This window comes from Chanodichthys erythropterus, chromosome 22, assembly GCF_024489055.1.
Source record: "Chanodichthys erythropterus isolate Z2021 chromosome 22, ASM2448905v1, whole genome shotgun sequence".
NCBI classification, from domain to species: Eukaryota; Metazoa; Chordata; class Actinopteri; order Cypriniformes; family Xenocyprididae; genus Chanodichthys; species Chanodichthys erythropterus.
The window spans coordinates 13,785,705-13,811,346 of record NC_090242.1 but is presented as its reverse complement, the minus strand read 5'-3'; the positions used below and the strand labels follow the sequence as shown (position 1 = coordinate 13,811,346).

Genomic DNA, 25,642 nt, shown 5'->3' with positions numbered 1-25,642 from the left:
TGCATAGATCCATTTACGTGTAATCTCCCAACCAGTGTTTCAACTGTGGAAAGACATCAATAAAACAGCTTGAGGATAATATCTCACATAGCATTACATTTACCTCAGGCAAGTCATTTAGTGTCCACAGCATGTTAGTTGAATGAACTGTAGAGGGGAGCATTTCACTACATATATGCACAATATTCCACTTAAAAAAAATATATATATATATATATATAATTTTATTTTTTTTTTTTGTGATTATTGTCTGAACTTATGGCGTTTGTTCTTCTTGGAGTTTTTTTGTTTGTTTGTTTTTGGAAAACTACTTCATGATAGAATTAACTTTCACATAAATGAACACTTCAAGGGTCTCATTAAACCATCACAGTATTAAAAGTGTATTCACCCAACCTTTCCCATCTTCCCTGTAGTCTAGAACATCGGAATCTAGAGTTGGAGACCGTGATGGCGAATCTACATGAAGAGCTGGACCAGGAGAAGAAGAAATACACCATGGTGGAGATCAAGCTGAGGAACGCCGAGCGAGCCAAGGACGATGCAGAAAAGAGAAACGAGATGTTGCAGAAAGAGATGGAGCAGTTCTTCTCCACCTTCGGAGACCTGACCGCAGATCCGCGACGGCCCGACAGAGCCAACACCATCTGGATCCAGTGAGCCGTTTCATTCACGCTTGGGTTGAGGACGGTCTACCATTAACATTACTCTGTGTGGGCCGTGCTCAGACAGAATGTGACTAAATCAACCTTCATGGCATCTCCTCAGCCGCTGTCACCTGTCCGTTCAATGCAAAGTTTCGACACGGCTGAGCGAAGCCCATTGAGCCAAATTTTCAGAGCTGATTGTGGACCAGTTGTGAGATTGCTGTTGGATTGAACCGGTTGAATTCATGAAGAAGGATGATGGGATGATGCAGCTTGGATTTTAAGGTAAAAGATGTCATGATGAGTGTCAAACCAAAAGAAGGGGATGTGACAGAAAATGAGTGTCAAACAGAAAGATACGTCTTCTGACTCTAAATAATGACAGAAAAGCTTTGCTCTAAAAGTGAATGGTAAGATGAACTCGGTTGAATGTGAGAAAACGAATGATATACAAGAATGAACAATGAGTCTTAGATGATGGGGAAACTCCTGAAGGACAACAGAACAACGAATGTCACTCGTATTTCTTCTTGTGATCCAACCAAATGTGTCCATGAGCTGTCATGTATCCTCTTGTATATATAAAGGCGAAACAATGTTAAAAATTCCACGATGAAAAACAAATGTCTGTATAATTGCAAATTAAAGTAATGTTTAATGTACGTATTGATATTTAAACAGAATTCTCAATGTGTTACATATAAATTTTATATCAAGGCTTTTCCTTGCACTTAAGCATACGAGTTGCTGTTGTTTGGTACGAATATGAGATGTGGCAAACATTTGAGCATCATTAAGTCTTCCCTGTTGCTTTTTTGCATAAATTTACCACTGCAAATAAACAGTTTCTTCATCAGCATATATATATATATATATATATATATATATATATATATATATTTTAAAGCATAAATCTAACAATTTAGGGATTTTTTTGCTTTAAACAAATAGCTTTTGGCCAGTGACACACACACACACAAAAATAAAAAATAAATAAAATAAATACATCCATACTTTGAAAAATGTCTCTGATAAAATGTAACGGTTTTGCGATATTTTTATTGGGAAAACACAAAAATGCTGATGGAGAACATGATTTTTTGCAGTGCATCCTGATGCCACAGTGCTCCCCATGTGACCAAAACCAAGTAGAAAAGGAAACCTGTAAATACTTGTAAAAACAGGGCAAACGCTCAGCCTGTCTTTGTCATTTGTGCCTGTCGCACATCATTTGCTTTCAGTGGTGCTAGACGGGAGGAAGTCTGTTAAAATGAAGACTAAAGACTTGACGATTCAAACCCGATGGGGTTTGTTCATCTCTCGGACCACGTGTCTGTGCGTTTGGGGTCATTTGCCTTGTCTTGTCTTCTACTGTAGCTTTATGCATTCAGTGAAATGCAATGAAATTAAATTATGTGACCTCATTTAAATTGTCTAGTGTTATTGTATCAGTCGCTGGGGCCGACCACACATGAAATCTGTGGGTGGTCTGACGTGTACAACCACAAAATGAACATTATGAATCGATACAACATCCTCCCAAACAAATTCTGGACATTGTCCATGAAAAGTCCCTTAGTGAAAAAATGTGATTTGTTTTAAAATGTCAAATGGTTAATTCTTAAATGCAACATAAAACACACAGAATGACGCAGAATGCAACAGAATCGTGGGGATATTGACCCGATCTTGTTGTTCTTTCCCTGGGTGGGCTTTCATGTTTTCCCACTTTACAGTGTATTTGTGCATGTATTTGCAGGTGTTGATGTTTAATTAGGCAGAACATTTCTCAGCATCATAATCTCTTACAAAAAAAAAAAAAAAATCAGACATCATTTACTCAACCTATCTGCATGACCCCCATAGAACTCAATTATGATATATATATTCCAAGTCATTCTTCACTGATTAAAAGCCCAATATGTAAGATTTTTGGATTAAAATATCCCAAAACCACTAGAACAATGTTATATGTTTTGTTGACTTGTTTACTTACATGTTTCCAAGAATGTTTAAATCCAGAGAAATAAGCAATTTTAACCAGGACATCATACCTGCGTTACCCTCGATTTCTGGCTTTATTTTGTAGAAACCAAGGAAACATGAAAGGCGCTTTAATATAGGGATGTCCAGATCCGATCATGTGATCGGAAATCGGGCCCGATCACGTGGTTTCAGACTCGATCGGAATCGGACGTTACCTCCCGATCAGGACTCGGATATGTATTAGGGGTGCAACGGTTCTCGGTAAAAAAATCAAACCGTACCGTATGGTTAAAATAGCAACGTGGAAAACAGACAGACAGAGTTCAAATAATGTACGTTTCAGTCGATGGATGCGCAAAACGATAATCAGAAAGCGTGGACAAAACAGTCACTCTTTGTAAACTGTTAACTGCGAGTGGCGTATGCTCTCATGTCCAGTCATTTACTCCGTCATCACCCGGGTGTTGATACAGGTGAGACCTGAACAGCACACGTTGTTATCTGTGTTTAAACTAACTCATTTAAGCCTTGCTGATTTAAACCTTCAAGAACACGACGCGAAAGAGAACTCGCACGCGCTGTGAGAAGATTTGTGTGCGCTCATCCGAAGCGCGTACACGCTTATTCCAGTCAGCGCGCAAATACTGAGTTCTCTTTCACGTCTTGCGCTTCAGCGGACAAATTCATACAAAATTATTTAAAAATGCCCGTCCTAGCGAGTATCCTAGCAAACATAGTCGGTTATGTCTTAAGTGAACGTATATTAGTCGAGAAAGACAGCGCATGTGGAACAGTATAGGTATGTAGCCTACTGGATTGTGCATGTCTTAAAGGGAGAAAAACTATTCCTGCTGCCTGTTTTTAATGTTAAATAAAACAACAAATAACAAAGAAATCACTTACTGCTCTTGACGGAATAGTATTTGTAACTTCAATAATTATTCATCTTTATTTATTTTATACAGTAAAGATAATATGCAGTGATATTTTATATTTGATTACTTTATCCATTTTCTGTACGTGAAAACGACTGTTAGATACCTGAAAAACCTGAAAAGCACTGTTCCTGGATCTGTTTTTTCGCTCTTCTTTATTCTTTTTCATGTATTATAGAAGTATCGGATCGGGACTCGGTATCGGTAGATACTCAAAATCAAATGACTCGGACTCGGACTCGAGGGCAAAAAAACGTGATCGGGACATCCCTACTTTAATATATATGTTTTATTAGACGAGGGAACAACTGTCTGGATACATTTATAGACAGAAAACTGATCATTGTTATAGAGCACAACACATTTAGTCTTATTGTTTAAATCTCGTTTTCTTAATTTTCCACGAGTACCATGTTTCACCATGCCATTTTTAAATGAATTGCATGCCATTTATCAACACAAGCCACCCAGCATTTATCAATATGATATTCTAAAATCGATCTAGTTTACTGCAGTGTGCAACAAGTGTCTCATGGCAGCGTTGAGCGAACGCTCAGAGTGACGTTATAACATCTTTTTCAACACACTCAAATGTATCTAAAGGCAGGAACACACCAAGCCGATGCCGACGAACTAGTGGCGACGAAAGCAGACTGCGGGGTTGGCTCACGTCGGCAGCGTCTGTGTCCAAAGTTGGCCTGACACACCAAACCAACGCTAGACAGCCGACGGCCAAGTAGCACGTCCGTTCTGCGTCTGCGTAAGATGTAATGCCTTTCCGTACCAGCAGGTGGCAGTAGGACCGACAAGCTCCAACGCCAATTCAACATGTCGAATTGGCCGAAAAATAGCCGACGAGGACCAACTTCAGCCGACGGTGTGGAACACACTGAGAAAACTTAGTCGGCCAACGAATAAAAACTGCCCGACGGCCGACCGTCTGCTTGGTGTGTTCCTGCCTTAATATGATAAAACAGCACTTCATAACCCCACATACGCTTGACCGGAAGAAGCAGAAGTGGCAACTGTGACAATAATAAAAGCTCAATCTCTGTCATCAAGCTACACCTTTGATTTGATAGGCGACCTCTAGTGGCAAAAAATTACATATTGTGCCTTTGACTTTCCCTCTGCTTTCCCTCAGCTATCAAGAGGACAGTTGTGGTCTAAAAGTTAGTGAGTCGGACTTGTAACCCGAAGGTTGTGGGTCAGAGTCTCAGTACCGGCAAGAAATGAGCAAAGCACCTAACTTCCTGGGTGCTGCAGCGAAAATGACTAACCACTGCTCCGGGAGTTTGTTGTGTGTTTAATACTCACTGCTGTGTGAGCGCACTTGGTTGGGTGAAATGCAGAGCACAAATTTCAAGTATTTGGCTACATATCATGTTGCTTTCCATAGCAAAATCCCTTTAAAGGTGCTAAAGAGGATGTTTTGTTTCATACATTTTTGCAATATTACTTGAAACTGTCTTTACTAACTGATAAAAGACTATTTATTAGGTGCACTGAAAGGAATAATATTAATATACATCATCTGTGCACGAGGTAGGACCTTAAAAACATCAGCCAATCGTTTATGAGATCATCGTGTAATCGATTGGCCCTCTGGCTTGTCAATCACTGCTGTGACATTCCTTGTGAGAGACGAGCGCGGATTGGCCCTCTGGCTTGTCAATCACTGCCATGACGTTCCGCATGCGATGTTTTTGTCCGGAGACGGGAGTAACAACTGCAGATTATGAGTTACCTGCGGTGAGTCCGACATAATGAATCCACTAACACGACACAGCGAATGCCGGTGGTAAACACTTGTGTTCCAATACTCGTGCACGAGTTTTGGGAGGCGTTCCCTCTAAAGGAGGGGGGTTGTTCTTACGCATGAGCTCATTTCAAAAACTCACTAACAGTCTTTCAGTCAGGACCACTTAAGTCAAAAATTACAAGAGACAAAATTTAGTCAATTTTTATTGGCATATTTGCTAAAGTTACAATTTGGTGGTATGAATCTGTTCTAAATTCCCCGTCCTTTCATGAGCTCCATGAAAGCCAAGACCGGGAACAGCAGCAGCTTCTGGGGACAACCTCCCATTTTTTAACTGGGAGAGCAGCAGAAAATCCCCCTATTGAGAACAGAGCAGGCATCAATGACAACAGAATGACACTGATTAAGTTACACACAAGTTTAAGGAGGAGCTGGGGAGGAGGTGGGTTGTAAGCAGCATGCAGTGGAAGCAGCCAAGCAAGCAGAGAGACGGAAGCTGCGTTTAAGTAATGCGCCTTATTTTAGAGTTGCCAATGGAGTCCATAGAAATTGGATCAGCTGATATGGGTGGGGTTGGAATTTGAGAATCAGCTGATAGCGGAGCTTGACTACAAGGCCTGCCTGAACTAACGCTTAATTTGTTTTCTCAGTCGACGAAAAGATCCTCTTTATCACCTTTAAGGCAAGGCATTTCACCTAGCTGCCATCTTTGAAGCGCCTCTCGGACAGCTATTTCAGTCATGCAAGTACAGCTCCTATCTCTTTGCAAGCTTATGATTACATTTTATATTTAAAATCACCAAGAAAATCTGACAATAACTGTCCGATTTGGTTTCTAAATGCTCAAATAATGACAAAAAAAATGCATTTTTCAGGCTGGACCAACCAATGAGCATGTGCAGTCCTAAGCGCGCATCACACTGTTGATAGTTTGATTATAAAGTATATTGAAACTGTAGACTATATAGATTCCATTTTCTTTGCACGACACATTAACATTACAGTACAAAATAGTTATTTTGGCATTATCCTGAACATAAACATTAATTTTATGCCATAGAATGGAAGAGAAGCGCAAACATGTCATTCTTTAGATTTTCCCAGCAAAAATGTCCCTTAACATAAAAATCAGCAGAGGTGCCCGATCCTTTTCCTGGAGATCTGCCTTCCTCCTGCAGCTCAAACTCCGATCAAACACAACTGAACCAGCTAATTAAGATCTTCAGGAGCACTTAGACAGGTTTGTTTGATCAAGGTCAGATCCGATCCTGCGTTCACGCCATGACGTAATTACCGTAAATAAGATGACGACACATGACACTGTACTTGTAGATGTTCACATCCTCAGATTCGGACTTCTACGTTTCTCCTAACTTCAAATTAAATCTGTAGTGGTCACGTGTTACAAGTTGTAGCTCTAAGAAAATTCTGAGACTAAAGTTGTATAACAAATTTCGCATGAAAATACCTTAAACTCTGTAGGTAGGTTGATCTCCAGGAACAGGAGTGGGCACCCCTGGTCTACAGGCTTTCACAGACATCCTAGGATGTTGGGGAAGGTCTTATTTTTTAACATTTCTTTAAAAGCTGTTCACACGTTGGCAATAAAAAAGTGATTATTACATGAAAACTCTTACATATAGCCCCTTTAACTAATTCTTTAACTTTGCCACAGACCTGTAACTCTGCTCCGGTGCACTCTGGGGATTAACATCCTTGTCATTTTTACCAGTAAGGGTCTGCTTGAATTTAAAGATCCCATAATGTATTTCACCCTGAACCTATTAGAAGACACATCAGGGGGCCTGTGGTCTCCATCCCCACACCAGCAGCACACAGAGGGAATCTGGCTCACACACTCCACACCTTTCTTCCCTGGATAATAGGCTTAAAGCAGCCGGACAAAGTAAACGCAGCCCGCAAATTCCATTCTGAGCTACAGACGACAGAAAGGAACGGGATCCAGGAATATTTTCACGCCAAGCTTGATCTGAAGAATACAAACCTCTGGAAGCTGGAGAGAAGCACAGATAATAGAGTGCTTCTCATGCAGGGATCGGCTTTTGTTGGCGATTCAGGTTTTGTTCCATTTTATAGAACTGAACAAAGTGAGATGGAAGTCCACTGTAGGTAACAGAGCTATTGAGATGATAAATATGTTCCAGTCAAGTGTGTGTGTGTGAGAGAGAGAGTTGAATAAAACTGTACAGTGGCCCTCACACACGTAAACACCATTAACCCTATAAAGTCTACTACTTTCTAAGGCCTCTATATGAGCAACATGATCAAAACGTTGCTGTTGTACACAATCATACCTTCTGTTGTCTCAAATCTTTAATGATTTTTATAAAGTAAACATAAGAATAACTTTTATATTGTTAGTAGTATTTCAAGATGGACACCTGACTGAAGCAGCTGATTATCCATACATCATTTTTGTAGAAAAAAAAAAAAAATGTTAAAATGTAAGTATCAAATATATACATCAGGCTTTTGATGAGCATTTATTGTTCATCTCTCAATCATCATTGCATTGCATTATATGTTTTGCCCCCCACAACAGAGCTTTTATCATAAAACTAAGCTTTTAAATATATTATTGGAAGATATAGAGTGACTGATATTTATATGCATTTTACGTAGTCTGCTATACTGTTATAAAGATCTCACTGATTTAAATTACATTATCAGAATGACATCTTTTTTGGACACATAAATACCAGCAACTGCACCAAAATGCATATTTTTTTCTCAGTTTGGGCCTCAAGTATGAGTTCTATATGAGCCAAAACATGCAAACCATGCAAAATGCCGCAAGTTTTTAATCAAAATGAATTTCACTTTTCATTTTTTTCAGTCACTTTTAAATCATCTGGGTGTCAAGGTGATTTATAGTGGATGAAGACAGTTCAACTGAAGTTCACACAGGTGTTCAAGCTGAATTATTTTATCATTCAAAACATTAAATCATTTTTTGAAATGTTTAGCTTGAAACGGTCCAGAGATCCCACACTTTTGGTAAAAAAGAATTTCCATGGCCTTTCCAGTCATTTTTGAATACCGGAAAATGATTAAAAAAAAACCCAGTAATGAATCATTTTGAAAGATTTTTGAGCCAGATTTACAGAGTCCTTGAAAAGTATGAACTCAAAAGTTCAATTTGCTTATGAATTGGACATCACTGTGGCACATGTCTATCTGAAGAAATATTTGTGGATTAGAGAAACTCCACGACTTTCATTCCTGGAAAACAAATTAAAAACACTCACAACATATTTTAATGACACATGTCTTGGTTTGGTACAAATGGGGGTGCAAAATTATAACTTTAATATACAGCCCAACTCACAATTTTCAACCTTTCTAACTAATTACAAGGTCTCATGAAAAAGTTTTGAAAAGTGTCTGATATTTCTGGGTTTTCCATGACTACAGGAACCCTATGGAAACCTGAGCTTGTGCCATGTTATAAACTCCCTGGTTTGCTCATATGGGATGTGAGAAGTAACATACATTGGTAAGGTATTAAAATAGGCAGATATTATGGTGAAGCCTCTATGTGTGTTGAAGGACTAATTTATATTCAGGAGTGTCCTAAATTGAGGAATCTCCAAGGCCGGCTTTGAGAAGGGCCAAATCTCAAAAATGACCCTAATAGAAAGTCAGCTCTCCTTAAAGAACTGGCTCACTGGATTCTCAGAAAACAGTAAAAAGAAAACCCAAACCCAAAAGAACAAAAGAAGTCTTTCTCTCAGTCCTTCGTTGGATTTGAAAACCAAAACTTGCTTTCTTCCTCACTTTCTTTTTTTTAACCCCACATTCTGAACACATACTCTCTCTCTCTCTCTCTCTCTCTCTCAATAATCACACTCATACCTTTAATTTTTTACCTGAAATGTTGTCAACAACCCATATAAATAGGTACCAGTCACTATGTCTTTGTCTAGCTTAAATTAAAATACCAATGAGGCATGCAAATTCAAGAACCGATGACAATTCATTTCAAGGTCAAAGGAGTTTATTTTCAGTCACATACAGATATTTATATTACATACACAGTACCTTTAAAATGTCGGGTGCTAACAGCAATTCATAGTGCTGTTTAAATCTTTAGTTTTTATTTTTAATTTTTTTCTCCCCAAACCATCTCATCTTATCTTGCATTTGTAGAATCATTTGATTTGAACAACAGCCTGGAGCAGGTGTGAAAATGGCGTTAGATGTCAGAAAGCACTGCGTAAAGAACCACAGCCTCCATCTTAAACTCTCAACAGAATGGCTCACTGACAGCACAGAAAGAGATAGATGGAGAGAGAAAGAGGCTTAAAAATACCATCTGAGTCAAAATGAAACCATAAAGACTTGATTGAGTTGAATGTCACCATGAGACTCGTAACATTAACTAGTACACAGTGTGAATTCATGATTAGAAAAACAATTCATTGTTCATCCACAATTAAAGAGTTTAGTTATTGCACTACTGTGATCGCTGATACTGAATAACCTTAGAAAGAAGGAACGAAGGAGAAAAAAATAAGGGAAGAATGAAAAAGAGGGGAAAACAAAATGAAGATGGAAAAAGATAGAGAGGACAGAAAGGGAAAAAAGGAAGAAAGAAGGAAGATGTAAGGAGAAACAAGGAAAGGAAAAAGGCAAAAAAAAAAGGAATGTAAACAAAGAAATGAATGGAAAGGAAACAAAAAGCAAGAAAGTAAAGTGATGGATGGAGGGAAGGAAGGAAGGAAGGAAGGAAGGAAGGAAGGAAGGAAGGAAGGAAGGAAGGAAGGAAGGAAGGAAGGAAGGAAGGAAGGAAGGAAGGAAGGAAGGAAGGAAATAAAGTGAGGGAATGACAAAGGAATGAAGGAATAAAAGTGAAGGAAGGAAGGAAGGAAGGAAGGAAGGAAGGAAGGAAGGAAGGAAGGAAGGAAGGAAGGAAGGAAGGAAGGAAGGAAGGAAGGAAATAGGTTTGAAGAAAGAAAGGAAGGAAAGTGAATGAAATAAAGTGAAGGAAGGACAAAGGAAGGAAGGAATAAAAGTGAAACAAGGAAGGAAGGAAAGGGAAGGAATTAATAAAAGTGAAGGAAGGAAGGAAGGAAGGAAGGAAGGAAGGAAGGAAGGAAGGAAGGAAGGAAGGAAGGAAGGAAGGAAGGAAGGAAGGAAGGAAGGAAGGAAGGAAGGAATGAATTAATAAAATTGAAGGAAGGAAGCAAGGAAGGAATTAAAAGTTAAGGAAGACAAATGAAGACAGAAAAAAAGGAATAAGGAAGTAAGTAAGGAAGGAGACAAACAGGATGAAAGAAAGAAAGTGAAATTGAAAAATAAAGGAAAAGACATGGAAAAAATAGGAAAATAGGAAAAGAAACAAGATTAATGGAAAGAAAAAGCAAATAGAAGTAAAGGAAGAAGTTAAAAGAGAAAAAGAATAAGGGAAGGAAGAAAGGTAAACAGGAAGAAAGGAAGGATGGAAAGGAAACAGATGGGGGGACAAAGGCAAGTGATGAAAGTAAACAATAAAGAACTAAGGAAAGAAGAAGAAGGGAAAAAAGCAAGGATGGAAAGGAAAGGCAACAAAGAAGGAAAGTGAATGAAGAAAAAGGAAATAAGGAAAAAAGAATATGGGAAGGAAGGACTGGAACTAAACGTAAGGAAGAAGGAAAGTGAAGGGAGGAAAAAAGAGGAAAACAGGTCAATGGTTCAGGATGTAGTGGTCTGTATTGCTCAGAGTGTTTCCTTTGATTGCAGTGACACAGATTCATCAACTGTACATTGTTGTGCAGATTGTTATGAAACTTCATACTAAAATATTACATTAAATATACCTTGATTTCAAACATAACATGACAGAAGTGTACACTGGAGCTGCTGAGCTGTTTCTCGTGAACATGCATTCATCTGATGAACATACAAGACTGCATAATGAACAGGGTTTAAACTGGACTAAATAACAGATACAATCAAAACCTTAAAAAACAAAACCTGGGGATATTTTACAATTCTGTTAAGGCCACCATCTCGACCAATCAGTTTGAGTTTAAATGATGACATCATAATAGCACATTGTTAAATTACATCATTTCCATTCGTTCGTTCCCGGCTCACAAACTGCACCGCCACTGTTACGAGACAAAGTCAAACTCTACAATACAGCACTTACACCACACCCGCAGCTTTAACACTCAGTACTTTACCCACAATGCAACAGTAGTGGCATCCCGCGTATATCACCGCTCTCGCAGGTTTATAATGGTTTCAGAAGCAGCATTATAACATTGTGAAAAGTACAAACATTCAATGTTGACACCTACTTTACTCAAAAGCCATTCTGAGAAATCAATCCCAAAGTTTTTTTATTTGAAGCACCATGGGAGAAATGCAGACTCCTGGGCTGAACCTCTTTTACGAGGAAACCTTAGAATTTGAGTTGATATATCACGTTAACGCTTTGAGCTGAGTTTAAGTGATAACAACTGGTTTAAGTGATGCGAAGTTCAAAATGGATAACTGAGACTATGAATTAACCCTGTGCGCGACCCAACAGATATGAGGGTCCTTTCGTCGAAAAATAACCTGTATAAAATGCAAGATGCCACACCACATTGTTGTCCGTCTATTCTAAAATGAAATGTAATCAACAAATTGGAAACACAACGCAACGGTTTACAAGTAATATTGAATTCTAACTACTGAAATACAAAAGCTACTGTATGTAGTGTCCACCCTGTTGTAAAATCATCAGCAGCCATATTGAATTATTTTGCAGAGACTGGAGACCTCCCAGAACCCCTCTCTGTCCTCTAGAGATGATATAGCCTATTACTTTGTACCATATAAGGTTTTTTGATGTTGATTGTTATGTCGAAAATGTCTGATTAGGTTGGGAAACTTATAATAATGATTATGCAAATAAAATAGGATTTTTTTTTTTTTTTATCAACATTCTGAAGTTTTATGTTTGAACTTAATTCATATATTCAGCTCTAAAAGTGTCAGAAGGCTAGAATATATAATCACACTTATAGGGTCAATATTTGATGTTAGGGGTGATAAATGCATGTGATTGTCATAAAACAAAAATTCAATTGAACACAATTTGTTAACTGATAAACAAACTTCAGCATGTACTTAGAGGTACACTATGAAACTTTTTTGTTCAAAATTAACAAAATGTAGTTAATTTATAATAATATAATGTGTTTTTGTCGTACCCTGATTCACCACAGTAAGCCTATTATAGTTGTTTATATTTTAGACCTGACAGGATGGTTTTCGCGGGGTTTTTTCGTACATACAAGTATGTTACTCGCCCGTTCTTGTCTCGCCATAACGGTAAATAAGAGAAAAGTTGCTCTACATTGACGCGTGAGTGTTAGTTTTCACAACGAGAGTGAAAGTTTGACACGGAGCATAAGTCTTCAACCTGCGTTGAATCACCCGTTTAAAAAAACACCAAACCCGAACAGAGAGTCTGTTGGCAAAAAGAGAACGCGACTGAGCAAAGTCCTTTTCAAGGAAAGTCTGTTCACTCGGCGGCCATATTTGCAACGCCTCCCGCCAGCTATTTCGGGCATTCAAGACCAAGTCCTATCTATTTGAATAGGGGAAATCCAGAAATCTTAAAAAATAAATAAATTAATTAAAAAAAAACTGCTGGGCGAAGTCAAACAATATATTTCAAATCAGCAACAAAATCTGACATGAAATGTCCTACTTACGCTTAAATAGCGTTAAAAACCTTCTTTTCCCGGCCAGACTAGCCAATGCGCATGTGCAGTTCTAACGTGAGTCTAGGGTTTCTATGGGAACTGGAGCTTCTAAGGCAGTTGCAGTGACGCAATGACTTTATCAATCAGCGATTGGCTCTTTTACTTAGAAAGCGGGACGTGTTCCGCCATATTGCGCGTTGTAGTTTCTCCCATTCATAAGTAGTGAACTGTCTTTCTATATCTATAATCTTTGGACAGAGAGCTCGTTATAAAACGAATTAACATTGGTTTGGCTTCTCTGAGATGGTTGTAAATGTCTTTGAAATGTTGTAAACAAGACATGGAGATGGTGTTTTTATTACTCTAAAGGTGAGTAAGGTATGTTATTGAACAGATAAATTGCCATTTGTAGCTCTCTAACAGAGTTCATTGTATTTTGAAGGGTCATTTTATTATGGGTTGTTATGGCGCTGTGCTGGATATTATTTTTTAAGGAAGTTCTTGTCTATTCATGGGTATGGCTACAGTAACTTCTTCAGCTTAAGATCCTTTCAATCTAAACTGGTTATATCTCTATATAGTAGTGAATGTTTTGAGAGCAGTATGATAACCATATTCATCCGCACAGTCACGCAGAGCCGAAGCACAACCAAAATAATATATTTTTTTTTTTCTGCAAAAATGCATGGTTTTGTTTTTTAACCGCTAGACAGTCAAAATATATACATAGTGTACCTCTAAGCAGAATCAGATAAACATTAACATGCAATGCCATATAAATGTGTTATTAAAAATACAAATAACTTAGGCTAATTAATAATAATTAAATTTTATCCACAAAAAGAGTGTTTCTGAGTGAGAATGAGTTAGAAAATGAGAGCTTTGTTACATAAACAAACCAAAAAATCATGTGTATTTCATCCCTTTATTAAAATGTTTAGTACACGGATCAAATTGGACAAATACAGGTACAAAACAAAACCGTACAACTTAAATATTATATGTTCAATTTACTGTGTACTTCATAATGTATATTCAATGAAGCTAAACTTTACCTAGTAGTACTAAAAACATCAGCCATGTGTGTTTGAAAATTTAAACTACATTAATCGTCTTTTTAAAAATGGAACAATTAAATGTGAGGAGGGGGGTGAGGGTTACATTGGAACAAACAGTGGCCCCTAAGCGTATATGAACATTTTAGACATAAAAAATGCATGTAACAAAATATTAGTGGCATTTTTTTTTTTTTTTCCAAACAAAGATCAACCTAATATGTAAAAATTAACACTTTGGGGTGTCAAACGTTAGTGGAACATGTTCATAGTTTAATGTGATGAACTACATCTGTGTAAACTTGAGGAGAACTGACTTTTAGTGTGATGTAAATGCCCAAATACTGTTTGAGGCCACTGTAGTTCTCAGATCTGGGGCTTATAACAGATTTTTGTCCAGGTGCCTTTTTTTTTCTTTAACATATAGTGACTTTAAATCACACTTGGATACAAGAGCCAGATCTCTAAATCTATATGAATAGGGGATTGTGGGATTGGGTAAACAGACCTGACACATCCGACATCACCTGGAACACCTCTACCAGAGCCGTCGCGTTTACTGTACTCGTGTTTTTGAGGAGGAAACTGCATTATTTCAAAGGCACTTCCCAAATCCGACAATAAACAGGTTTAATAATAAACTCCAGCTGTGAAATTTAGGTAGTAAGCACGTTGATTCCCTTCAGACAACACAAAAATATGAGTTTCGAGATGAGATTTACTTTGCGTGGATGTGAACAAGGAACAAAAAGTGAAGATGAGGTGCATGCTCTCGACTTAGTTAGACACACACCTTTCAAAGGTGAAGTTGAAGCATGCAAGGCTGTCGCAGAGAGGGCGAGTTTCACAAACACGAAGGAAGGGCTGTTGAAAGTCGGAAAATGACAGCAACCGTGCTTGTACCCCCCAATGGCTTCCTTTAAAGCAGCCTCAATTCCTGTCGAGTGACAGATACGCCCACATTCACCGTTAGCTCCTTAAATGTTATATAAACACAGTTATCTATATTTGTATATGTTATAATTAGCTTAATTACTTTTTTCTCTGACCATGCAAGACTACAGGCAAAGGGAAACGGGTGATTAGCTGTAATGTGGCAAGGTGTGCAAATACTCCCTCTACTGGCCGTCAGTCCCACTCTGAGAACACCTCACAACTGTACACAATTACATATATACAAAAGATAGGGGGCGCCATTGTACATATTAGTATTTTACCTTACGAGGAGTCGCACACAGACACACCTGCCCATCCGAAACCAGTTGGGAGTTTCGGCACAAGCAAAATAAAATCATCTGATCGAATATAGTACAGTGCTCTTAAAAATAAAAGCCCACCCTGCCACATCGACTGAAGCACAGAAAATCGCAAGGTAATAGATATCAGCCAGTCAATGTACACTTTACAGAGATGCCCGATTAGGACCTTTTTTTTCTCTTTTCTTTTTTTGACGTCTCGTTTTTTTTTTTTTGGATGCCATATGAGGGGATTAAAAGCAAAGCAACTAGTGAAGATTCATTAATATACATATTCAGACGTTTCTTTGAATGAAAATGCATACTTTGTCATCATTTACTCATTATTTTACGCATATATTAACTAATTTTTTTATTTCGTTAATTACATTTTTTTCAGAGGTTTGTGGATTTGTACTCGGTCGGGGTCGCGGTGGCCGTTCACCTTCTGAAGAACATGGGGTTGCGCAGGCAGGCGGTTAGTCACCTGCAGCACCCCAGCGGTCCGGCGGAGGTCTCCAGGCTGCTGTCGGTATCGGAGGCCAAGGTCTGGTCGGTGGACATGGAGGAGATGTCGTTGACGGAGGAGGAGGGGGGGAGGCTCTCGCTGCTGTTCATGGCTGCACCTGCGCTAAGGGAAGTAACGGGGAAAAACGGTTACAACGAAAAAAGTAGAGCAGCCACAGTGCCCTCTACAGGGCTAATAGATACTACAAGCAGAAGATCAAATATCAAAAAGTACAATAACAACAAAACGTGTACAAATAACCCACAGGGATGAAAGTGGGGTCTTTAAGGGTGGAGTCCATGGACTGAGTCGGCTCTGAGGTGATATTGTAGGATGTTGAGCCACATTTTTTGTACAAATGCTAACAGATGACCATCCTGAACCCTAAGAACAGAATGTGACTATAGACTATTTTTACTTTATTTTTTACTATATTATTTTCTTAAGATATATAAATATTTACTTTGTCTTTTTATACCAAAAATTAGAGTAGAGACACGCACATATATACACATCTCTCTCTCTCTCTATTAAATATGACTCTAAACTACATGTATTAAAAGATTTTATTTAAAATATTTAAAGGGTTAGTTCACCCAAAAATGAAAATAATGTCATTTATTACTCACCCTCATGTCGTTCCACACCCGTAAGACCTTCGTTCATCTTCGGAACACAAATTAAGATATTTTAGTTGAAATCTGATGGTTCAGTGAGGCCTGCATAGGGAGCAATGATACTTCCTCTCTCAAGATGATTTATATAGTGATGGCCGATTTCAAAACACTGCTTCAGGAAGCTTCGGAGCATAATGAATCTTTTGTGTCGAATCTGCTGTTCGGAGCACCAAAGTCACATGATTTCAGCAGTTTGGCGGTTTGACACGCGATCCGAATCACGATACGCTGATTCATAACATTCCGAAGCTTCCTGAAGCAGTGTTTTGAAATCGGCCATCACTAAATAAGTCGTTATTTTTGGGGTTTTTTGGCGCACCAAAAATATCCTCATCACTTTATAATATTAATATTGAACCACTGTACTCACATGAACTGATTTAAATAAGTTTTTAGTACCTTTATGGATCTTTAGAGAGGGAATGTCATTGCTGGTTATGCAGGCCTCACGGAGCCATCGGATTTCAACTAAAATATCTTAATTCGTGTTCTGAAGATTAACGAAGGTCTTACAGGTGTGGAACGGCATGAAGGCAAGTAATAAATGACAGAATTTCTGGGTGAATTAACCCTTTAATTTAATTATTAAAGAATATATATATATATAAATAATACACACACCTCTCTCTCTGTATATTACTCTGTAGTAAAAGTTTTTATATAAGGTAACTTAAATTCTTTTTAAGTGTATTAAATGTATTCTAAAATGTATATGTGTGTATGTTACTCTAAACTAAATGTATGAAAATAATTTAATTAAATAATTTAATTTAATGTACTTAGTCATTCTAAATATTCTAATATATATATATATCATAAAGTAGACAGCTACATGATTATAATATTAATTATGTGGCAGAAACTGTGAAGCATTAGTTAGGTTCATATCCCAAACATGAGTAAATCACTAGTTACACAATCTTTCTACATGCAATGAATGTAAAAAAAATGAAATATGAGTTATGCCACTAGGTGGCGCTAACGCTCTACAAGAAGAAATAAATACAGGCTCCTGCAAAAAGGACAAATTGTCCCTATTTTTCATCATCAGGTCTGAGAGTTGCACTGGCTGCCCTATAAATCCACAACCCAGAAATCCTTGAATCCTTCACCAAATCTGTTTCAGCACAGAAGCTCTGCCCATTCCAATAACAGGCAAGAAGATTGCTTTTTGATAAAAATCAAATGCAAATAACCCCTTAAACGGCTTTCTACGATAAAATTACAAGCTAATTTACTTGATTGACGGGCTACATCTTTCATTTTAATAGAAGGCAGCTCTTTAATGCCAATTCAGTGCTGTGAACATGATTTATAATAACTTTATACCACACTGCCCACATCCTCATTTGAGATTAACATTTCAAACATGCAATTTTGAAGCGTGACTGCAGAGTAAAGCTGGAACCAGTGGTTAAGGTGAAAAAATAATGGCAATATGATAAATGATGAAAGCAGAAGCTACCCTTTAAAATGAGAAGAAAAAATGAAGAGGGTGGGTGACATTGGCTCAGAAAGGGTTTTTTATTGCTGTCAGCTTTATGGTTACTGTCTCTCTTTCAGCCTCTCTCTCTTTCGCTCTAGAATTGTGCCAGACCAGCAAAATGTGATAGCTAGTTACATGTCACATCACACTGAGAGCATCAGTGAGCCTTACGGCACAGGCAAACAAGAATTTTTCCACAAACACTATAGAAGATGGGGGAAAACCTCCTTACATTGCCCATAATTCTCTGTTCAACAAGGCTGCATTTCTTTAAAATCAGAAATACAGCAAAAACAGAAATACTGAAATATTATTACATTTTAAAATATCTGTTTTCATTTTTTATTTATTTCAAAATGTAGTAATATTTCAAATATTTTGGCTTGACAAAGCGAACTCTCAGGAAAAGTTCGCTCCAGCTGCTAAACACCTTCGCACTACCATTGGTCCATGGCGATAACATAGTAGGCGGTGTACGCTGAGGCTCCACCTTCTTTCACACGGAGCTCTTCTCTGACTCATTTCATCTGTTTGAAGGGGCTTTCACTGCCAGTTTACTTCAAAACAGTCAAAATTGACTAGTTTTAGCTACTTTCAACTGAAAGCAATTGGCAACACTGATGATAGTGATGATGATTTACCTTGGATTTGAGCGAGAGTAAGCCTGCAGTGTATTCGCGTGTTGCGAGTGCAATCTGAGCGGCAAAAGATCGGGGCCTTAAAGGGGCTGTATGTAGAATTCAGAAACCCTTGTTATTAGCAACACTGGTGTCCATTAAGTGAACTGCAGCCAGCAACTTATTGCTCTTGCTCACAGGCGACACACACGTAACACACTGAAAAATATTATTTTTGCTGCTTTATCAATTTACTTAATTAAAATGAGCTAAAGCAACACAAGTATTGAAGTTTACTTAATCCATTTGTGTTGTTATTACATGAATGAATTTTGTTCCATTAACTGAAAATGGGCGGTGCTTGTTAGTTCCCAGCATGCATTGAATATGGCTGGATAAAGAGAGAAAATGTTTAAAAATTTGATGTTATTTATGTTTTGCAGTAAGATGAAAACTGGGGATGCTTGATAGTGTTTAATAGTGTTCAGTGTTCACTTATATTGCAATTATTAGAATGTTTTAAATTTCACTGGGTTACCATTGTAGAGAAGAGAGGGGCATTTGCTTAGGCTGTGGACTGGTGCTTCATATTCGTGCACGAGTTTTGGGAGGTGTTCCCTCGAAATGAGCTGTGAAGGAGGGGGGCTGTTCTTACGCATGCGCTTATTTCAAAAACTCACTAATAGTCTTAGGTTTCTCAGTTGTCGAAAACATCCTCTGTATCACCTTTAATTGGGTCATTTAAAAATTACTTAATTTCATCATGTTGAAGTTACATTACCAAATTATATTTGTATAATTTAATTGATTCATGTGGGACCAATGTACACTATTAAATCATGTAAATTAAGCACACTTTTTTTCAGTGTACAGATTGTCTTCACTGGTTTTCTGCATATCTCGATCTCAAAAAGTTCTGCCTTTCAACTCCTCTTTTTAGATTGACCAGGTTTTTCTTTACCCACAATTCATACACTGTAAAAAAGAATTGTTGGTTTAACTTAAAAAAATAAGTTACCTGGTTGCCTTAAAATTTTGAGTTCATTGAAATTAAAAATTTGAATTAATACAATGAAGGCGATAGGTTTAATCAACAGAAACTCAAAATATTATGTCATCTGAACCACATTCATTATCTATCTAAGTTGATTTGACAAAAGAAAAAAAGAGATAAATAATGAAAATATTTTTTTTTTTACAATGTACTAGCGCCCATCACAGTAAACAGCATCATGACATGTATATCCCAAACATGCGATTTCAGTGACTGTTTGGGTGGAAAAATAGACTTTCAGCTACATCGCTCTGATCTCACTTAATAGAATCCTCCAGTCATCCCCCACAAAGGACACCTCCAGCGTCCAAGAGAGACCACCATAAATCTCGGGTTTATACTGCAGGATGGAGCTTCTTAAAGCGCAGCATCTCTGACTCCCAGACCCTTAATAAAACAGGAAGGGAATGAGGATTTATATCCAGCATCGATTTTCAACCCCAGTACAGTTCTGTGGCTTTAACCAAACACACTGAATCACTGTTTAGTACAGGACGCCACATCAACAACAGTCCACTGCAGGTGCAGGACATCTATAAACACGAGTCTTCAAGAATTCTCATTCGTCAAAAGATTTCCAGCTTGTTTATAGGCATGTGATCAATGCGTGTTGGAAATAACCCACCATGTACCTGTCAGAAAAATGCAAATAATACTTTTTCATAAAACGTACTCAATAATTACACTTATAAACCACATATGTGGGAATTTGTAAAACCATAATTTGTAAAGTTTCTTTAAAATCATAAATGTGTGTTCATGAAAAGTGCTATACAATTGAACTGAATATGTGATTTTCTACACACGCGACTCAACACACTAACCCACACTGCTGTGAAATACGGAGCTGCATTGCGACTGCTTTCTTCAGCACAAGCACTTAATTACAAAGGGGGAGACGGACTGAGAGAGAGAGAGAAAATGAGGCCAGAAAAAGATGGACAACTCATGCAAAATGAATTCAAACATCCCAGCAATATCACAAAACATAAGCAGCTAGAAACCAATAGATCATTGACATGATCGGATGTTAACAAGTGAATGAAATGACAGTGAACGGGAAGAACTTCAGCTCGTGTCACTGTCTGTCACCTTCTCAGTGCTGCAGGACTGCAGACATGCAACACCGCACCAATGCAAACACCCATACATGTGCTGCCCTCTACAGGTCAAACAGAGACACTGCAGGCTGCTGATGACTCCACATCCCACAAAACTGCACGAAAATGCCTGTTCATTGAGTGAATTAGCATATTCTTAATGCGAACTTAATCCTAGAAATATTTCAGTGTTGAATGAACTATGTTTTTCATATCAGACATCATGGACTCCAGCCTTAATTATGAAACATGTATACATATACAGTGGCAAATATACAATCAGATATACATACATTTTTAAAAGTTAACCCAGGCCAGTTCCTAACATTTTAGCAATGTTTTAAACTCAAGCATTCATTTGCTTAGTTTTTTTTGTTAAAATTATACCATTAATTGGATATTTTTACATTCATATAGCATTTATATGGTCCAAAGGAGAAAAAAAAAAAAAAAAAAAACACAAAATGTGTCCTTTGCTAAGCTCTGCCCCTTGGTTATAGTTGCTAACCAAGCAAGCTTAATGGAATTTAAAATATGCTCATAAAGTGGTATATTGTGGACATTTTCAATTGATAGAACTGTGTATAAGTTTATCCAAGCTCACAGATCCTCCATTGACTTACATTATACAGTGTGTGCATAATTATTATGCAAGTGCATTAGTATTACATCTACGGTGGCCGAGAGAGCTCAACGCGCTGCAAATAAAGAAAACATCTTCATCAGTTTGACAACACACGCGCTGCAAACTCCACAACACTTACAAATAGACAAACGCGCTGCAAATAAAGAAAACGTGGAGTTTGCAGCGCGTGTGTTGTCAAACTGATGAAGATGTTTTCTTTATTTGCAGCGCGTTTCACTATTTGTAAGTGTTGTGGAGTTTGCAGCGCGTGTGTTGTCAAACTGATAAAGATGTTTTCTTCATTTGCAGCGCGTTGAGCTCTCTCGGCCACCGTATACATCCTTCTCATGGGTGCGTTCACACTTGTCATGTTTGGTTCGATTAAAACGAACCCTGATGCGATTGCTCTGTTAGTGCGGTTCATTTGAACATATGTGAACGCTGCCGATGCGCACCAAACAAGCGGACCGAGACCGCTGAAAAGATGGGTCTCGGTCCGCTTCCAAACGAACTCTGGTGCGGTTCGAATGATATATGAATGCAACACGGACCAAAGACATGTAAACGAACCAAAAACAAGAAGACGAGACCCTAAAAAGGACAGAATCCTCACGCATGTTGTTTTTTCTTGTCATAGTCGCGAGTTTGCCCATCACAGGCATCAGACGCGCGTCCACGCAGCAGATCATTTGTGTGTGTGATGGAGGGATTCCCGCCGCTGTTTTGACTACTTTGCACATTTTATAAGCTCTTCACGAGTTCCCAGCAGGCCAAAATACCATCAAGCTTAAGCACATTTACCTCAGCAAACAGCATTGTTTTGGATGTTCGGCAAGTTCCGTCTCAAAATAGGCAATACGTCATAAAATCCGACCAGTCAGGTTATGAATGTATCCCTATGCCTTTAGGTTCGGTATATTTTGGTTCGGTGATAAAATTGCCAATCTGAACGCTAATCGGACCAGGACAAAATGTTTTTTTTTTCTTCTTCTTTGGTCCGGACCAAACGAACCGATCTACAAGTGTGAATGCACCCTAAATTCTGACTTTTCCATGTGAAATAAAACTCTTTTTTGGCGCAACTTATCTATAAAAGAAAACCTGCTTAATAATTATGCACATCTGAATATAAGTCTGTTTTTCACTTCCAGCCCTCTTTAATACTTATATATATAACTTATAAATGATTATATACAAAATTAATAGTAATTATTAAGATTGATGTGGCTTGGAATTGATAAAATGTGCTTGACAAAAATCGATTTGCATAATTATGTACGAACTGTAAACGAGATGAAGCTTGCCTGAGAAAATGGGGGGCTGGATTAGTCAGTAACATTTTAAGGCGGGGCTTAGCAAAGGATCAATTGTAACTCTTCAAGTGAAAAATAGGCTAAATTAAATACAGTGTTATTAAGTGATTTCTTAAAGATGCTGTAAGATTTTTTGGTGTATACCACAAATAAAATTTCCCGACAATCTGACAAAATGTAATACATCTCCTAATTCACAGTCTCAACCAAAAACTCTGGGAGAGGCCCATGTTTTTTAGCCAATCAAAAACACTCTCTGCCTGTCAATCAGCATGCACTTCAGTTGACATCTCTTTGGGGGCGGGGCTTTATGACGTAATTATCTTAATTAAAAGATTACGGCTTGTAAAAAGCGATCACATCCTCATAGAACTTATAATTACAACTTGTAAACTGGGAATATTCTGAGCGCTCCAACTCGACTTCAACAGCCATAGTAGAGCATAATTCTGAGTCCGAGGATGCGAACAGCTCCGAATAGAACGTCATGTGTAGTCACCTCGGTTACTACGACATGATGTGAACGCAGCATTTGTTCAAGTCAAAGAATAGCGGTAGTGGCTGAAATCGCTTACAGCACCTTTTATTAATGTCAGCAAAGACTACAACAGACAACATTGTCAAAATTACAGATTACCAACATAATGAAAAACTAGCACATAATCACACTCAAGATGTGTTTTATTTGAGTCACACGGACGAGATGAGAGGGGGACAGGGACAAATGGAGCAGTCACAATGGGAGGGTTTCTCATAAACAGCTGAAATCACTTTAAATTGACTTACAGAAGCATAGCTTATGCACAGAGAGTACCTGAGGGAGAGGGCTGTCCCTTCACCACACCATTCTTTGTTCTCTCCTCGAAGTTCATCACCTCTTTATAAATGAGCTCTGAGCCAGAGAGAAACACAGGTGGAGAAAAAGAGAGAGAAATGAACACGTTTAGAGCTAATGAGCTCAAAATCACACTTGGTTTATAAGAAACCAACAAAAAACAAGACAAGGAAAAAAAATGAACAATTACTTGTAGATTATTATCCTAGTTCCTATTCTAGGATAGAAACTAATTGGCTCAGTATAAAAACAAGTGGCGGCCATGATTAAAAAACAACCGTGTGCATGTCTACATTTGGAAATATTGGAAGTAATATTAGGAATTTCGCTGTTTTATCTTTAGGAACTTCAAAAGATAAAACAGCGAAATTCCTAATATTACTTCCAATATTTCCAAATAATGTTCATTTTCATAGAGCGGGCCAATATCGTGACGTTTATTTAAAATCAATCGAGAGAAGCAGATATCGTTATCGTGATAAAATACGATTAATCGTGCAGCCCTAATTTAATTTGACTTGACATTTGATATTCAACAGTATCCTTGACATTTATTCAACAGTGCTTTTGATCTGCCTGCATTGACACTATTCTTTAAAAGGAAAAATGATATACCAATTATCAATGTAAAGCTGCTTTGACACAATCTGCATTGTAGAAAGCGCTATATAAATAAGGGTGACTTGACTTGACTACATGCAGAGAGCTCCATATGTAAGCCTACCTTTCCATTCATCAATCGAGTGTTCCCTCTCATCTAGCTGCTTATCATAGATCTGTGGAGGAGGCTGAGACAGAGAGAGAAAGAGGAACACATTTAATCGTTACCCCAACATTATCATAAACATTGAGTGTCTTATGTCTTAAGCTTTATCATCTTTAATCATAAAGACAATCTTCTTACAATTCAACTCATCAATTCAATTCTTACAGTTAAAAAAGAATCAAATCTCATGCTTTATTCATCAGGCAGTATATGTACTTATATTTAGTGTTTAATAATGTCTAAATATAGCACATCTGCTCCTGCAAAGTCACTTATTTGATGTAATGATGTTCATCTTGCATAGATCTTGATCAGAAAACAGTATGAGGGAAAACAGTATTTGTAATGTTAAAACATCAGGGTTAATATGTTACATTATAGTGTTCATATTATAATATATTGAGTGAATTACATGTCTATTAAATTACTTTATTGTAATTAATAATTTTTGCATGAAAAATAACATGAACACTGTAATGTAAAGTGTTACCACCATTTGCACATGCAGCTGACATGTTCAACAGTAAGAACTTAGTAAATAAGGACCAAACACCACCATTAGTAAGACAGAAAATCAGAGAAAAGTCTGCAGGTTTAGGATCAAGACAGAGACATGAGAGAGGCTGTGTTTCAGAACCTAGTGAGCAGCCTAACTAGACTGCATTTTGGGGCTTCATGGATACATTGACGATCAAATCTATCCTCAGCAGCATTTTCAGGCATTTAAATGTTCAAACTGAGCATTTTTTGGGGCATCCACATGTGATTCATTTCAAATGCTCCAGTGTTGATGCCAAAAATGCTGTCTAGGTAGGCAGCTCACTAGGTTTTGCGACAAGCCAGAGAGTCGAAGAAAGATATAAAGATACAAAGAGAAAGAGAGTGATTAAATGGCAGTGAAAGGATCATTATGGGAAAACGAGGTTCCTCAACACAAAATAACCTGCATAATTAATTTACAGTGTATTAGTTTTATATTTATTTCACAAAACCCACAGGTGAGTTATTTGGTTACACTTTATTTTACAGTGCCGTAGCTACATAGTCACATTACTATTGTAAGTACATGTAGTAACGTGTAACTTCGACACTGTAAAATAAAGTGTTACCAGTTATTTTAATGCCTTTACACTAAGTAAATATTTCTAAGGCTAGGTCTACACTAATCCAGATACATAAAAAAAAATGCATCTTTTTCTCTGTTTTGGCCTTCCATCCACACTGAGATGGCATTTGTCCTGTGAAAACTGAGCTTTTTGAAGATGCTCTCCCAAATGGATCAATTTGAAAATGCTGTTTTCGTGTTGTAGTGTGGACTGTGAAAACAGAGGAATTTGA

The 25,642-nt window shown here is 37.8% G+C and overlaps 2 protein-coding genes across 8 annotated transcripts in view; one reads left to right on the top strand and one right to left on the bottom strand.

Moving 5' to 3' along the window:
* arhgap24 (Rho GTPase activating protein 24) overlaps positions 1-1,493 on the top strand; it is a 137,718-nt gene extending 136,225 nt beyond the window's left edge. The window contains exon 10 of the mRNA XM_067376490.1: positions 417-1,493. Coding sequence (XP_067232591.1) covers positions 417-660 — 244 coding nt within the window. The 3' untranslated portion in view covers positions 661-1,493. The remainder of the gene's footprint in view (positions 1-416) is intronic.
* Positions 1,494-13,962: 12,469 nt separating this feature from the next.
* Positions 13,963-25,642, bottom strand: part of mapk10 (mitogen-activated protein kinase 10) — a 76,257-nt gene continuing 64,577 nt past the window's right edge. For 5 of the 7 annotated variants that reach the window (XM_067375280.1, XM_067375272.1, XM_067375273.1 and 2 more), the window contains 3 exons: positions 24,263-24,326; positions 23,518-23,595; positions 13,963-15,949 (listed from right to left, as the gene is read on the bottom strand). In XM_067375280.1, coding sequence (XP_067231381.1) covers positions 15,807-15,949; positions 23,518-23,595; positions 24,263-24,326 — 285 coding nt within the window. In that variant the 3' untranslated portion in view covers positions 13,963-15,806. Of the gene's footprint in view, positions 15,955-23,489; positions 23,596-24,262; positions 24,327-25,642 lie in introns of all 7 variants that reach the window. The other 2 variants (XM_067375279.1, XM_067375278.1) reach the window with 2 other exon arrangements.